Source organism: Vanellus vanellus (assembly GCF_965231255.1).
Source record: "Vanellus vanellus genome assembly, contig: HAP1_SCAFFOLD_2303, whole genome shotgun sequence".
NCBI lineage: Eukaryota > Metazoa > Chordata > Aves > Charadriiformes > Charadriidae > Vanellus > Vanellus vanellus.
This window is the reverse complement of record NW_028127380.1, coordinates 1-13,000: the sequence shown is the minus strand read 5'-3', so window position 1 is coordinate 13,000 and position 13,000 is coordinate 1. Positions and strand designations below refer to the sequence as shown.

General features: G+C 72.6%; 2 protein-coding genes across 2 annotated transcripts; one reads left to right on the top strand and one right to left on the bottom strand.

The window, feature by feature from the left end:
• Window positions 1-4: 4 nt before the first annotated feature.
• Window positions 5-4,671, top strand: LOC309685313 (nitric oxide synthase 3-like; the record flags this gene model as incomplete). Its single annotated transcript, XM_082501098.1, is given in 9 exon segments — window positions 5-40; window positions 43-69; window positions 71-145; window positions 945-1,155; window positions 1,815-1,902; window positions 2,176-2,297; window positions 2,982-3,130; window positions 4,181-4,375; window positions 4,456-4,671. Coding segments are annotated over 9 exon segments (1,026 nt in total), but the record flags the coding sequence as incomplete, so codon positions are not given.
• A 556-nt stretch (window positions 4,672-5,227) lies between these two features.
• Window positions 5,228-12,846, bottom strand: LOC309685311 (autophagy-related protein 9A-like). Its single transcript, XM_082501097.1, has 15 exons — window positions 12,399-12,846; window positions 11,250-11,364; window positions 10,718-10,761; window positions 10,540-10,604; window positions 10,259-10,423; window positions 10,027-10,168; window positions 9,183-9,931; window positions 8,938-9,091; window positions 8,670-8,849; window positions 7,744-7,980; window positions 7,011-7,159; window positions 6,339-6,441; window positions 5,761-5,839; window positions 5,507-5,625; window positions 5,228-5,369 (listed from the first exon to the last, which is right to left on the bottom strand). The coding sequence occupies exons 2-14, from the start codon at window positions 11,347-11,349 to the stop codon at window positions 5,522-5,524; spliced, it is 2,271 nt and encodes a 756-aa protein (XP_082357223.1). The 5' UTR covers window positions 11,350-11,364; window positions 12,399-12,846; the 3' UTR covers window positions 5,228-5,369; window positions 5,507-5,521.
• Window positions 12,847-13,000: the final 154 nt, after the last annotated feature.

The window sequence follows — 13,000 nt, the reverse complement described above, 5'->3', positions numbered from 1 at the left end:
GGCCTGCCTGCCCTGCACCCTCAGCCAGGCCCTCACCCTTCTATCCTGGACGTGGCGGCCCCCCCGAGCCCCCCGCTTCCTGCAGCTCCTGGCCACGCTGGGCGCGCGAGCCGGCCAGCGGCAGCGCCTGCAGCAGCTCAGCCAGGTTGGGGGGCGCGGGGGTCGGGGTGCCCCATCCCTGCTCGTTGGGATGCTGCCCCTTCCCTGCTGGGGTACTGGGGTGCTGCCCCCTCCCTGGCTGGGATACGGGGGTGCTCTCCCTTCCTGGATGGGATGCTGGGATACTGGGATGCAGCCCCTCCCCGGCCTGGATACTGGGATGCTGTCCCCTCCCTGGTTGGGATACTGGGGTGCTATCCCCTTCCTGGATGAGATACTGGGATGCTGCCTCCTTCCCCAGCTGGGATACTGGGATGCTGCCCCCTCCCTAGCTGGGATACTGGGATGCTGCCTCCTTCCCCAGCTGGGATACTGGGATGCTGCCCCCTCCCTAGCTGGGATACTGGGATGCTGCCTCCTTCCCCAGCTGGGATATTGGGATGCTGCCCCCTTCTGGATGGGATACTGGGATGCTGGGATACTGGGATGCTGCCCCTCCCCGGCTGGGATACTGGGGTGCTCTCCCTTCCTGGCTGGGATACTGGGATGCTGCCTCCTTCCCCAGCTGGGATATTGGGATGCCGCCCCCTTCTGGATGGGATGCTGGGATACTGGGATGCTGCCCCTTCCCTGGCTGGGATACTGGGATGCTGCCCCCTCCCTAGCTGGGATACTGGGATGCTGCCTCCTTCCCCAGCTGGGATACTGGGATGCTGCCCCCTCCCTGGCTGGGATACTGGGATGCTGGGGTACTGGGCTGCTGCCCCCTCCCTGGCCGGGGTGCGGGTCCCTGCCGGGCCGGGGTGCCGGGGCGGTGGGCCGTGGCCCAGCTGGGTTCCCCGCAGGACGCGCGGCTGTACGAGGACTGGAAGTGGTTCCGGTGCCCGACGCTGCTGGAGGTGCTGGAGGAGTTCCCCTCGGTGGGGCTGCCGGCCGCCCTGCTGCTCACCCAGCTCCCGCTGCTCCAGCCCCGCTACTACTCCATCAGCTCCGCGCCCGGCCCCAGCCCCGGCGAGATCCACCTCACCGTGGCCGTCGTCACCTACCACAGCGAGAGTGAGCGGGGACGGGGGCTCTGCTGCCCTGCCACCAGCACCTCCAGGGTCCCCCGGGGCATCCCCCTGGTCCCCAGGGTCATCCCTGTGTCCCCCAGGGCATCTCCAGGGTCCCCCCGGGACATCTCCAGGGTCCCCCAGGGCATCCCCCTGGTCCCCAGCGTCATCCCTATGTCCCCCAGGGCATCTCCAGGGTCCCCCGGGACATCTCCAGGGTCCCCCAGGGCATCCCCCTGGTCCCCAGCGTCATCCCTATGTCCCCCAGGGCATCTCCAGGGTCCCCCGGGGACATCTCCAGGGTCCCCCAGGGCATCCCCCTGGTCCCCGGGGTCATCCCTGTGTCCTCCAGGGCATCTCCAGGGTCCCCGGGACATCTCCAGGGTACCCCAGAGCATCTCTCTGGTCCCCAGGGTGATCTCTATGTCCCCCCAGATATCCCCCTGGTCCCCAGAGCATCTCACACCCCCCCCATCTCAGTGCCGGGTGCTGCTGGTGGTGAAGCCCCCAGGGACCAGCACCCCCCATCCCCCGGGCACGGTCCCAGGGCCCCCAGAGTCCCCATCCCCCATCCCTGCTGGGGGGTGATGGTGTCCCCAGCCCTGCCGGGGGGGGACACACGCACACTGCCTGCTGCGGCCCCCCATCGCTCGCTCCCCACAGACGGACAGGGCCCCCCCCACTACGGCGTCTGCTCCACGTGGCTGGCGCAGCTGCAGCCCGGGGACACGGTGCCGGCCTTCATCCGGGGGTGAGGGACCCCCCCGATGGACACCCCCCCACCCCTCCTCCCTCCTCCCCCCCCACCCAAACCCCCCGCCTGACCCTTCTGCCTGAATCCACTGCCCCCTCCCCTCCCCCCCCGAATCCCCTGGACCCCCCTGACCCCCTCCTGTCCCGCCCCCCCCCCCTCCCCCCGCATGTCCCCGCATGCTCTGGTGCCCCCCCGACCTGCGCCCCCCCCCATCCCGGTCCTGCCCGCCCCCCCGGTGCCCCCCTCCCCCCGCTGACCCGCTCCCCGCAGGGCCCCCTCCTTCCGGCTGCCGCCCACCCCCGAGACCCCCTGCATCCTGGTGGGCCCCGGCACCGGCGTGGCGCCATTCCGCAGCTTCTGGCAGCACCGGCTGCACCAGCTGCGCGCCGGAGGTCAGGGGGACGGGGACGGAGGGTGGGGGGCACGGGGACGCGAGGGACACGGGGCACACGGGGACGCGAGGGGCACAAGGGGCACAGGGACAGAGGGTTGGGGACACGGGGACATGGACACGGGGCATTGAGGGCACAGGGGGACATAGGGTGTGGGGACACAGGGACACAAGGGACATGGGGCAGAGAACATGGCAACCTGGGGACAGAGGGTGGGGAACATGAGGGACATTGGACATGGGGACATGGGGCAGGGATGTGGCAACCTGGGGACAGAGGGTGGGGAACGTGGGGGACATGGCAGCCTGGGGACAGAGGGTGAGGGACAGAGGGTGAGGGACATGGGGACACAAGGGACATGGGGCACAGGGATGTGGCAACCTGGGGACAGAGGGTGGGGAACGTGGGGGACATGGGGGACATGGCAGCCTGGGGACAGAGGGTAGGGGACACAGGGACATGGGGACACAAGGGACGCGGGGCACAGAACATGTCAACCTGGGGACAGCGGGTCGGGGACACAGGGGCGTGAGGATGCGGGGAAGGGGGTGGAGGCTGGGGACAGGGCAGAGTGGGGACGGGGGACACGGGGATGTGGGGCACAGGGCTGGGGGGACATGGGGACACCGTGGATGGGGGGCCGGGGCCGCGGGGGGGCCGCAGGACCGGGTGCTGTGCCCGCAGGCGGCCCCCTGGGCAGTATGGTGCTGGTGTTCGGCTGCCGCTCCTCCGCGCTGGACCACATCTACCGGCGGGAGATGGAGGAGGCGCAGGAGGGGGGCGCCCTCAGCCAGGTCCTCACCGCCTTCTCCCGCGAGCCGGGGACACCCAAGGTGGGACGGGACGGGGACGGGGACGGGGATGGGGTGGGGGACGCAAAGACAGGGATGGAGGCGAGGGTGGGATGGGGACAGGGATGGGATGGAGGTGGGGACCAGGACAGGAGGGGGACAGCATGGGGATGGGGACAAGGATGGAGCTGGGGGCAGGGGTGCCACGGGGACAAGGATGGGGACAGAAATGGAGGGGACAGGGGTAGGGTGGGGGACACAAAGACAGGGGCGGAGGTGAGGGTGGGATGGGGACATCAACGAGGATGGGGACGGGGATAGGGATGTGGATGGGGTGGGGATGGGGACAGGATGGGGACAGGGATGGGATGGAGGTGGGGGCAACTGAGATGATGAAGGGATCGGAGCATCTCCCGTATGAGGAAAGGCTGAGGGCACTGGGACTCTTTAGCCTGGGGAAGAGAGGGCTGAGGGGAGACCTTATTATGGCGTACAAGTATCTAAAGGGTGGGCTGAAGGAGGATGGAGCCAGGCTCTTCTCAGTGGTTCCCAGTGACAGGACGAGGGGCAATGGGCACAAGTTGGAACATAGGAAGTTCCGTTCAAACACACGGAAAAACTTCTTTACGGTGAGGGTGACAGAGCACTGGCACAGGCTGCCCAGGGAGGTGGGGGAGTCCCCTTCTCTGGAGATGTTCAAGACCCGCCTGGATGCAGTCCTGAGGGATGTGCTCCGGGCAGTCCTGCTTTGGCAGGGGAGTGGGGCTGGGTGGTCTCCAGAGGTCCCTTCCAACTCTGAAACTCTGTGATTCCATGACCAGGAGAGGATGGGGACAGGATGGGGATGGGGACAAGAATGGAGACAGACTGGGACAAAGATGGAGCCGGGGACAGGGGTGCCACGGGGACAAGGATGGGGACAAAAATGGAGGGGAGAGGGGTAGGGTGGGGGACACAAAGACAGGGGCGGAGGCGATGGTGGGATGGGGACACGGATGGGGACAGGGACAGGGCACGAAGGGACGGGGTGGGGAGGTGGGTGCAGGGCGGTGTGCCGGCTGTCATCGGCCGCCCCGGCGTGGTGTCCCCCAGACCTACGTGCAGGACGTGCTGCGGACGCAGCTGGCGGCAGAGGTGCACCAGGTGCTGTGCCAGAGCGCCGGGCACATGTACGTCTGCGGGGACGTGACGATGGCCACCGAGGTGCTGCAGACGGTGCAGCACATCCTGGTGCAGCAGGCGGGCATGACGCTGGGGCAGGCGGGGGACTTCATCAGCGAGCTGCGGGTAAGGGCCGGGGACGCGCGGCACACCGGCACCGCGCCCGGCACACCAGCACTGCCGCCCTGACACCCGCTCCCCCCCAGGACAAGAACCGCTACCACGAGGACATCTTCGGCCTCACCTTCCGCACGCAGGAGGTGGCTTTCCGCATCCGCAGCCAGTCCTTCTCCATGCAGGAGCGCCAGCAGCCGGACCCGGCACCCTGAGCGCGCCGGGGCCGGCGGGGGGTCCCCGTGGCGGCTCCCCCCCGCCCCGCTGCAGGCAGCGCCGCCTCCCCAGTAAAGGTTTAGTTTTGATAACCGCGGCGCTTCGCCTCCCCCGGCGTGGCACCGCGCGGGGCCGGGGTCGGTGCGGCGGGCACGGGTGGGACGGGCTCTGCGGTGGGGTCACCGGCCACCGATGGGGCAGACGTGGGGCAACGCCGGGTGGGTGGGACGGGGGGACACCACCACGGTCCCTGCGGCACCACCCCGGCACCACCGCTGCCGTCTGCCCACGCAGCATCACACCCCGAACCCCCACGGCATCGCCCCCCACGGCATCGCCCCCCACGGCATCATCCCCCAGCACGACCCCCCAGCACCCCCCGGCCCCGGGGCGCAGACACCGCTGGGCACAGCCCCGCTGTAAACCTTTATTTCCCACCGCGGCGGCTCGGTGCAGCCGGTGCCCGTGGCACGGCACTGCGGGGGGCAGGTGGCCGGAGCGGGGGCGGCACCGGCCCCAGGAAGGGGCAGCGCAGGCACCCCGCGCCCCCCCATAAATATAGCACCTCGCGGGGCTGGCTGCCCCCGGCAGCGCTCCCGGCCCCACGCTGCGGCGGGGCCACCGGCAAAGCCCCGCGGCTGGCCCACACGGGCAAGTCCGGCCGGAACACCCCGGCGTGGCGGGCAGCGGTGAGTCCCCTCCCGCTGCGCCCTGTCCCAGCCGGCACCTCCCGGCGGCTCTCCCGGCACCGTGCCCGGCAGCGCCGGGAGCTCGCGGCATGCCCAGGACCCTGCCGAGGAAACGGGCCCGTTAGCGGGGACGCCGGCACACACGCCGGCACACACACCGGCCAGCCACCGCCGAGCCCCAGCCCCAGTGGTCACCGCCCCCCCCGGGGCTGCGTGGCCGGGCTGTGCCATCACCCACCGGAGCCGAGGCCGGCTAGCTCATCGTCTGCTCTTCCTCTTCCTCCTCCTCCTCTTCCTCGGCCCAGCCGCCCAGCGGCGTCTCCCGGTGCTGAGCCTGCGAGGCTCTGGCAGCCGAGCCTGGGGCGCGGGGGGGGGTCACGGCCACGCTGAACCGGGGGTCCCGGCCCACAGGACCCCCCCAGCTCCCCATCCCTGGGGACAGCCCTGCGGGGGCCGGCACGCGTCCCCGGGACCCCCCGGTGCGGCGCTCACCTGTGGTCACGGAGGGTGGTTTGGGTGCCCCCGCAGCCCCCCACGCTGGCCCGGGGCCCTGCTGCTGCTGCTGGTGGAGCTGGGAGAGGGGTTGGAGACCCCCGTCGGGGTGAGCAGAGCCCCATAGAGGTGGTCACAGACCCCCCCCATCACAGCAGGGCCCCCCCCCATGGGAAGCTGCCTCGCCGTGGGACAGCGGGGAGGGGGCTCCCGCCGCGGGGCCCTGCCCACAAAGGGGTGGCAGAGGGGGGGACACGGCCGCGGTGACGGCAGCCGCGGTGTCTCACCCCCAACACCCGGTCTGGCAGCAGTCGTGGGGTCCCCGGCCCAAATCGGGACCTGGGGGGGGTCACACAGCGGAGCGAGGGCGCGGGGGGCAGCCTGGCGCGGGACTGGGGACACGGGACGAGGGACACGGGACAGGGGACAAGAGAGCAGTGCCACGGCCAGGCGAGACCCGTGGGGGCGACGGGCAGGAGTTGGGGGCAGAGACCCGGGGGGGCGCAGGGGAGCCGGGGGACGCGTGGCCAGGGCAGGGGCCAGCGGGGGACCAGCGGGGGGCCAGCGGGGGGCCGCACCTCGTGCAGGTAGATGGCGTGGAGGCTCATCTCGGCCGAGGCCACCTCGGAGAGCAGCGCCGAGCGGCTCAGGCTGCGCAGCCGCGACTCGCTCAGCAGCGCGCTGCCGGACAGACGCTGAGCACCGCCGCACCGCCATGGCACCCCCGGCCCACCGCGGCACCCCCGGCCCGCCGCGGCACCCTGACCACCATGACTGCCCCACCACAACACCCCCACCCCATCATGACACCCCCACCCCATCACGACACCCCCACCCCATCACGACACCCCCTCCCCACAACAACACCTCCCCTGTCATGATGCCCCCCCTCCCTCCCACGACTCCCTCTCCATGACACCCCCACCCCATCATGACACCCCCCTCCCCACCATGATGCCTCCACCATGGCACCCCCACCCCACCATGACACCCCCCGATCCCGCCATGACACCCCCACCCCACCATGACACCCCCACCCTGTCACGATGGCCCCTCCCCACTGTGACACCCCTGTCGTGACACCCCCTCCCCACCGTGACACCCCTCACCCTGTCATGCAGCCCCCTCCCCACCACAGCTCCCCGCCACGACACCCCCCTCCGTCACTGCGCCCCCTCCCCCCCACAACTCCCCCCGCCCCGACGCCCCCTCCCCACACCCCTCCTCGCCCCCGCCCGGGGGTGCCGGACCTCTCCTGGGGGTGCCGGCGGTGGCCCTGGCCGTCGGGCGGGGGGGGGGCGAGGGAGGCCAGCAGGCTGGCGGCGGCGGTGGCCGTGCCGCAGGGCTGAGCCAAGCACCGCTCCAGGGCCACCAGGACAGCGGGCAGCGAGCCCTCGGGCTGCCCAGGCACGCGTCAGGCCGGTGGCGGCCGGAGACACCCCCTTCCCCTCGGGACCCCCATCCCCGGGACCCCCATCCCCTCCTCCCCAACCCCCGGGACACCCCACCCCCGACCCCCCCCATCCCCGGGCATCCCCCCATCCCCGGGACCCCCATCCCCAGGACGCCCCATCCCCGGACCCCCCCCCATCCCCGGGCTCCCTCCCCAGACCCCCCCACCCCCGGGACCCCCATCCCCTCCTCCCCGACCCCCGGGACACCCCACCCCCGACCCCCCCCATCCCCGGGCATCCCCCCATCCCCAGGACGCCCCATCCCCGGACCCTCCCACCCCTGGGACCCTCATCCCCGGCCGCCCCCCCATCCCTGGGCTCCCTCCCCGGACCCCCCCACCCCGGGGACCCCCATCCCCTCCTCCCCGACCCCCGGGACACCCCCTACCCGCCCCCCCCATCCCCGGCTGCCCCCCCATCCCCGGGACCCCCATCCCCAGGACCCCCCATCCCCGAGACCCCCATCCCCTCCTCCCTGACTCCCGGGACCCCCCTCCCTCTCCCCCCCCCATCCCCGGCCCCCCCTCACCGCCGCCGAGTCCTCGGAGAGGAGGGATGTCACCAGCGACCCCGGGGGGGGGCGCGGGGGGGGCGCGGCGGCCGCCTCCCGCTGCACCGTCTCCTTCAGGCGGCTGAGGAAGACCCCGCTGGGGGGGGGCGGCCGCCAGTCCGGGTGTGCGATGGCGAAGCGCATCAGCGACAGCTCCGTCTTCCCGTTCTCCGCTTGTTGGTACACGGAGGCCTCCGTCTGCCCCCCCGACAGCCACTGCGGGGGGGAGGGGGGGGGCAGCGGGGCCGCCGTCACCCGGGGAACCCCGACACCCGGGGAACCCCAACCCCCCAATCCGGAACCCCCATCACCCGGGGACCTCCATCACCCGGAGACCCCCCCGTCACCCGGAGACCCTCCAACCCGGGACCCCCATCACCACAGAAACCCCCATCCCAACGGGATCCTCCCCCACCCCAGGATCCCCCCCATCGCCTGGGACCCCCACCCCAATGGGACCCCCATCCCAGGACCCCCCATCACCTGGGGACCCCCATCCCAACGGGATCCTCCCCCACCCCGGGATCCCCCCATCACCCGGGACCCCCGTCACCCAGGGAACCCCATCACCCCCCGTCACTTGGGGACCCCCACCACCCGGGACCTCCATCACACCAGGATCCCCCTCACCCCGGGACACCCATCGCCCAGGGAACCCCATCATCCAGGGAACCCCCACCCAGGAGCCCCCGTCACCCTGGGACCCCACTCCACCTCCCCCTCAGCCGGGGACCCCCACCCCAGGACCCTCCATCACCCCGGGACCCCCCTCACCCTGGGACCTCCCTCCACCTCGGGACCCCCATGACCCCACGACTCCCCCTCACCCCGGCCCCCCCCCTCACCCCGCGATCCCCGCACCCCAGGGTCCCCCTGCCCCCCGGGACCCCCCCTCGCCCCCCCACCTGGGGGTTGCCGTGGTTGCGCACGTCGAGCTGCGCGAAGGAGCAGATGTCGCCCACCCCCACCACCTCCACCGTGAAGTTGCGGAAGAAGTCGACGATGTCGAGGGCGCGGGGGGGGAGGGCGAAGATGAGGATGAGGGGGGTGAGGATGGGGCTCAGCAGCTCCTCCAGGATGAAGACCTGCGGGCGGGGGGGGGCGGGCGGCCGCGGGGGCGTCAAGGGGGCTCCTGGGGCTCCCCCCCGCCCGGCCCCCCCTGCCCGCGCTCACCGCCTTGTACTGGAAGAGCTGCGCCATCTCGCCGCGCGTCTCCGGCCGGCTGGCGTTGGCCTGCCAGTGGTCCGGCATGTAGTGGACGTGGGCCAGGACGTGCTGCAGCAGCTGCTCCGGGCACCACACCGTGTGCTCGTCGGGGATGAAGGACCTGCGGGCAGCGGGGGGGCAGGCGTCCCACCTCCCGCCCGGCCACCCTGCCGCCCGCCGCGGCCGCCGCCGGCCCGGCCCGGCACACCCACCTGGCCAGGGTGACCACCAGCCCCAGCAGCGTGATGGCGGTGAGGATGTGCTGCACCGTCAGCACGTCCTCGTCGTAGACGGTGAGGGCGATGAGCACGGCCAGGATGGAGCCGGCGAAGAAGCCCACGTTCTTGGCCAGCACGGCCAGCAGCGGGCTGGTGAAGGAGTTCATGTACTTGGTGGCCGGCTTGTAGCCCCGGCTCAGCCGCGCCTGCAGCTCGTGGTTGAGCTCGTTGAAGTGCCGCAGGTAGTGGCGGCCGTAGAGGGACCAGCGGCGGGCGCCCAGGCTGCCCGGCTCCCGCTTGATGACCTCGGCGTAGCTGAAGAAGGCGTAGAGGAGCTGCCAGACCAGCACGCAGGGGCACAGCAGCAGGTTGGCCAGCCCCAGCAGCACCATGGCTCGCGCTAGCCGCCGGGCCAGCTCCCGCCGGGCGCCCGCCCGCTTGCACTGCGGCCGCAGGCTCCACTTGTTCTGGAAGAGGGAGCCGGGGCCCCAGAAGAGCAGCAGCTCCAGGTTGTACTTGAGGCCCTGGGTGAGGAAGACGACGGGCCCCAGCAGCGGCAGGCGGAAGCGCAGGGGCAGCAGCGACTTGTTGACCATGGCCACCGTGTAGTTCTTGAAGCGCAGGATGCGGTGGTAGATGTCCAGCTCCGTCAGCTCCCGCTTGTGCACGCACATCTGCTGCCGGCGCTGCAGCGAGATCAGCCGCGCCTGCACCTCCTGCCAGCTGTAGTTGCACAGACTGTCCTGCAAACAACCGCACGCCGATTGACACCGGCTCGGCGCGGCGCGGCGCGGCACGGCACGGCCCAGCTGCCCCCGTCCCCGCCAGCCCCGCTCACCGAGGGGATGTTGAGGGCTTTGATGTAGAAGGAGCGGATCTCCCAGTAGCTGAGCAGGCTGCAGAGCACCTTCACCAGCCGGTACAGCCAGAAGCCAGCCGCCATCACCAGCAGGAAGATGATCCAGCCGCTGGCACGGATCCTGGCCAGGGGAGGGAGGACTCGCGTGTCAGGCGGGGACCCGGCAGCGACGGGACTCCCCCCCACACACGGTCCCCGGCCCCCTCCTCACCTCTGGGCGCACTGCGGGGCGGGCAGGAGGGCGTCCGGCAGCGTCACCTTGCCGCGGTCGGCCTCCCCGGCGTGGCTGTGGTTGAGCGGCCGGTTGGCGAAGAGGACGTCGTACTCGACGCAGCACAGCAGGAAGGTGGTGAAGGTGACGACGAACAGGAACTGCCTGGGGGCAGCGGGGGCTCAGCACGGCCCCCTCGCCCCGCCGCCATGGCACTGCGTGGCACCGCCGTGGCACCGCGCAGCACAGGGGATGGTGGCGGTCACCGCGCCGGCACTTACACCAGCTCGAAGACGTCGGAGAGCATCATGCAGGCGAAGCCATTCTTCTGGTGGAAGTGGTAGATGTGGGGGGCGCGTTAAGGAGCGTGCACCCGCCGTGCCGGACCCCCCCCATCTCCCCCCCGCCCCCCCGCGGCGAGCCGGCCGGGCAGCGGCCAGCGGGGCCCCGCCAGGATATCTTGGTGAAGAAATTATCCAGGTTCTTGATGTGGTGCCAGGACTCTGCCCAGGAGAGACAAACAGCCGGGGCTGAGCTGGGGCCACGGCACGGCCCCCCCCCGCGCCCCCCCGGGGCACCCCGCGGCCCGGGACCCACGATCCCCCCACCCGTGACCAGCAGGAGGGCCGTGGGGTGACCGCTGCCCCCCCTCCCCCCGCAGGCGGCAGGGCTGGGGCTGCCCCCCCCCGCACACCCAGGGCAGGCTGCCCCCCCCGCTCCCGTTGAGCCCCCCAGCCCGTGTCCCACGGGGGGGACCTCCCGTAGACCACCCGCTGTGACCCCCCACCCCCCAGGGCAGCCCCCAGCAGCCTGAACCCCCCCGGCAGGGTCTGTATTCCCCCCCAGAGGGGTCTGGACCCCCCCAGGTTCCACCCCCCCCCAGCAGGGTCCTGACCTCTCTTATCAGGGTCCGGACCCCCCCCCCAGCGGGGTCCAGACTTGCCCCCAGGTTCCAGCCCCCCCAGCAGGGTGCGCCCCCCCCCCCCGGCACCTTGCAGCCCCTCGGTGACGTGCACCAGCAGCTCTTCCTCGCCGGGGGGGGAGTCCTCCTCGAAGTCCTCCAGGCGCTGGTACTCGCCCTGTGCCGCCATCGCCCGCCGTGCCGCCTGCCGGGGACACCCGTCGGCACCCGCCGCCGCGGCCCAGGGACCCCCGCCCTGCACCCACCCGGGACTGAGCCCCCCCGCCTGCCCCACGAGCCGTGGGGCAGCCAGAGCCCCGCCGTGGGGCACGGGGATGCCGCGGCCAGCCGTGGCCCGGCGGGCTGAGCGGGCTGCCCCGCGGCCGGCTGCCGGAAATGCCGGCGAGGTCACGCAGCGCCGCCCGTGTGCCCCAAATTCGGGCGGCCTGAGCTGGCCTGCCGCCACCGCCACCGCCGCCACCGCCACCGGCGAGGCCACGCCACGCACGCCGCCCGGCCGGTCCCACCGGCTGGATCACTGCCAGTGCCCCGCCGTGTCCCCGTCCCCCCCCCACCGGGCCAGAGAGACCCCTGTCCCCCCGGCAGGGACCCCCTGCCTCACCCCACATCCGCCCCTCGGGCCGTGCTGTGCTGCCCCCCCCAGAGTGGGGGGGACCCCCCTCCCCACGGACCCCCTCCCCAAGGGTGCACACATCCCATGGAACCCCATCCCCATGGACCCCCACCCCCATGGAGCCCCCCTCCATGGACCTCCATCCCCACAGACCCCCACCCCCGGAGCCGTGGGGCAGTGAGCAGCCCAGCGCCGGGGCAGCAGCCGGAGCACAGGACCGAGCTCGGGGCCGGCTCCCAACCCCCCGTGGCCACTTAATGCCCTGGGGACCCCCAGCCCCGGGGGAGGACAGGACCCCCAACCCCTTTGGGGCAGTGCAGGACCCCTGGGCCCAGAGGGACCCCGAACCCTCGGGACAGGAGCCCCCAGCCCCTTGGAGCAACACCGGACCCCGCTCCCCTTGGGGCAGTTTGGGGACCCCCCCTGGGGAAGGGCAGCACCCCCGGCCCCTGGGGAAAGGGGGACCCCTGGACCCTCGGGGCAGGATGGGACCCTCAGCCCCTTGGCGAAGGACAGGACCCCCGTCACCCAGGGCAGGACGGGACCCCCAGCCCCTGGGACAGGATGGGACCCCCCCGTCCGGCCCCCTGCTGCCCTCCCCTTACCGCCGCCGGTCAGTGCTCCCGCAGCCCCGCACGTCACCGGCGTCCCCTCCAGTGACCGGTGGCAGTGCCCGGCCAGGCCAGTGGCCGCGGGTGACACCGTCCAGCCCCACCCCGCCGCGGCACTGCCGGGGCCTGACTCACGGCAGCGGGGCCGGTGCGGTGAGGCCGCGGGCACAGGGGAGCCCGGGGCAGCGGGACGGTGATTCAGCAGGAGGGACGCGGCGGCCGGCAGAGCCACGGGCACCACCGGGCACACCGTCCCCGCGCTGACCCCCGGCCTTGTGCAACAACTCCCCGTCGGGGACAGAGCCACCGTGTCCCCCGGGATCGGGTGTCCCGGCCATCGCCCGCTGGTGACGCCGGCACAGCCCCCCCCCCTGCCCCGCACCGGGTGGCCAAAAATACCCGCGGGACCGGGGTGCCCGAAAATAGCCCGGGCGGCGTAAACAGCCGGGGGGGGGCAAGGGCTGGCGAGGAGGGGACCCCCGTGACGGGGCAGGGCAGCCCGGGACCCCCCCACACCCGTCCCCCGCGCGCCCCGGCACGGCCGCAGGGGACACGGGCACCTATGGGGACACAGTGACACCCCCTGGGACACGTGG

Coding starts and splice junctions, on each gene's coding strand:
- LOC309685311 (XM_082501097.1), bottom strand. CDS start 11,349: ATGGCGGCACAGGGCGAGTACCAGCGCCTGGAGGACTTCGAGGAGGAC. Junction 10,762..11,249: donor CGTCACCGAGGGGCTGCAAG/GTGCCGGGGGGG, acceptor TCTCCTGGGCAG/AGTCCTGGCACCACATCAAG. Junction 8,850..8,937: donor AGCTCTTCCAGTACAAGGCG/GTGAGCGCGGGC, acceptor CCCCGCCCGCAG/GTCTTCATCCTGGAGGAGCT.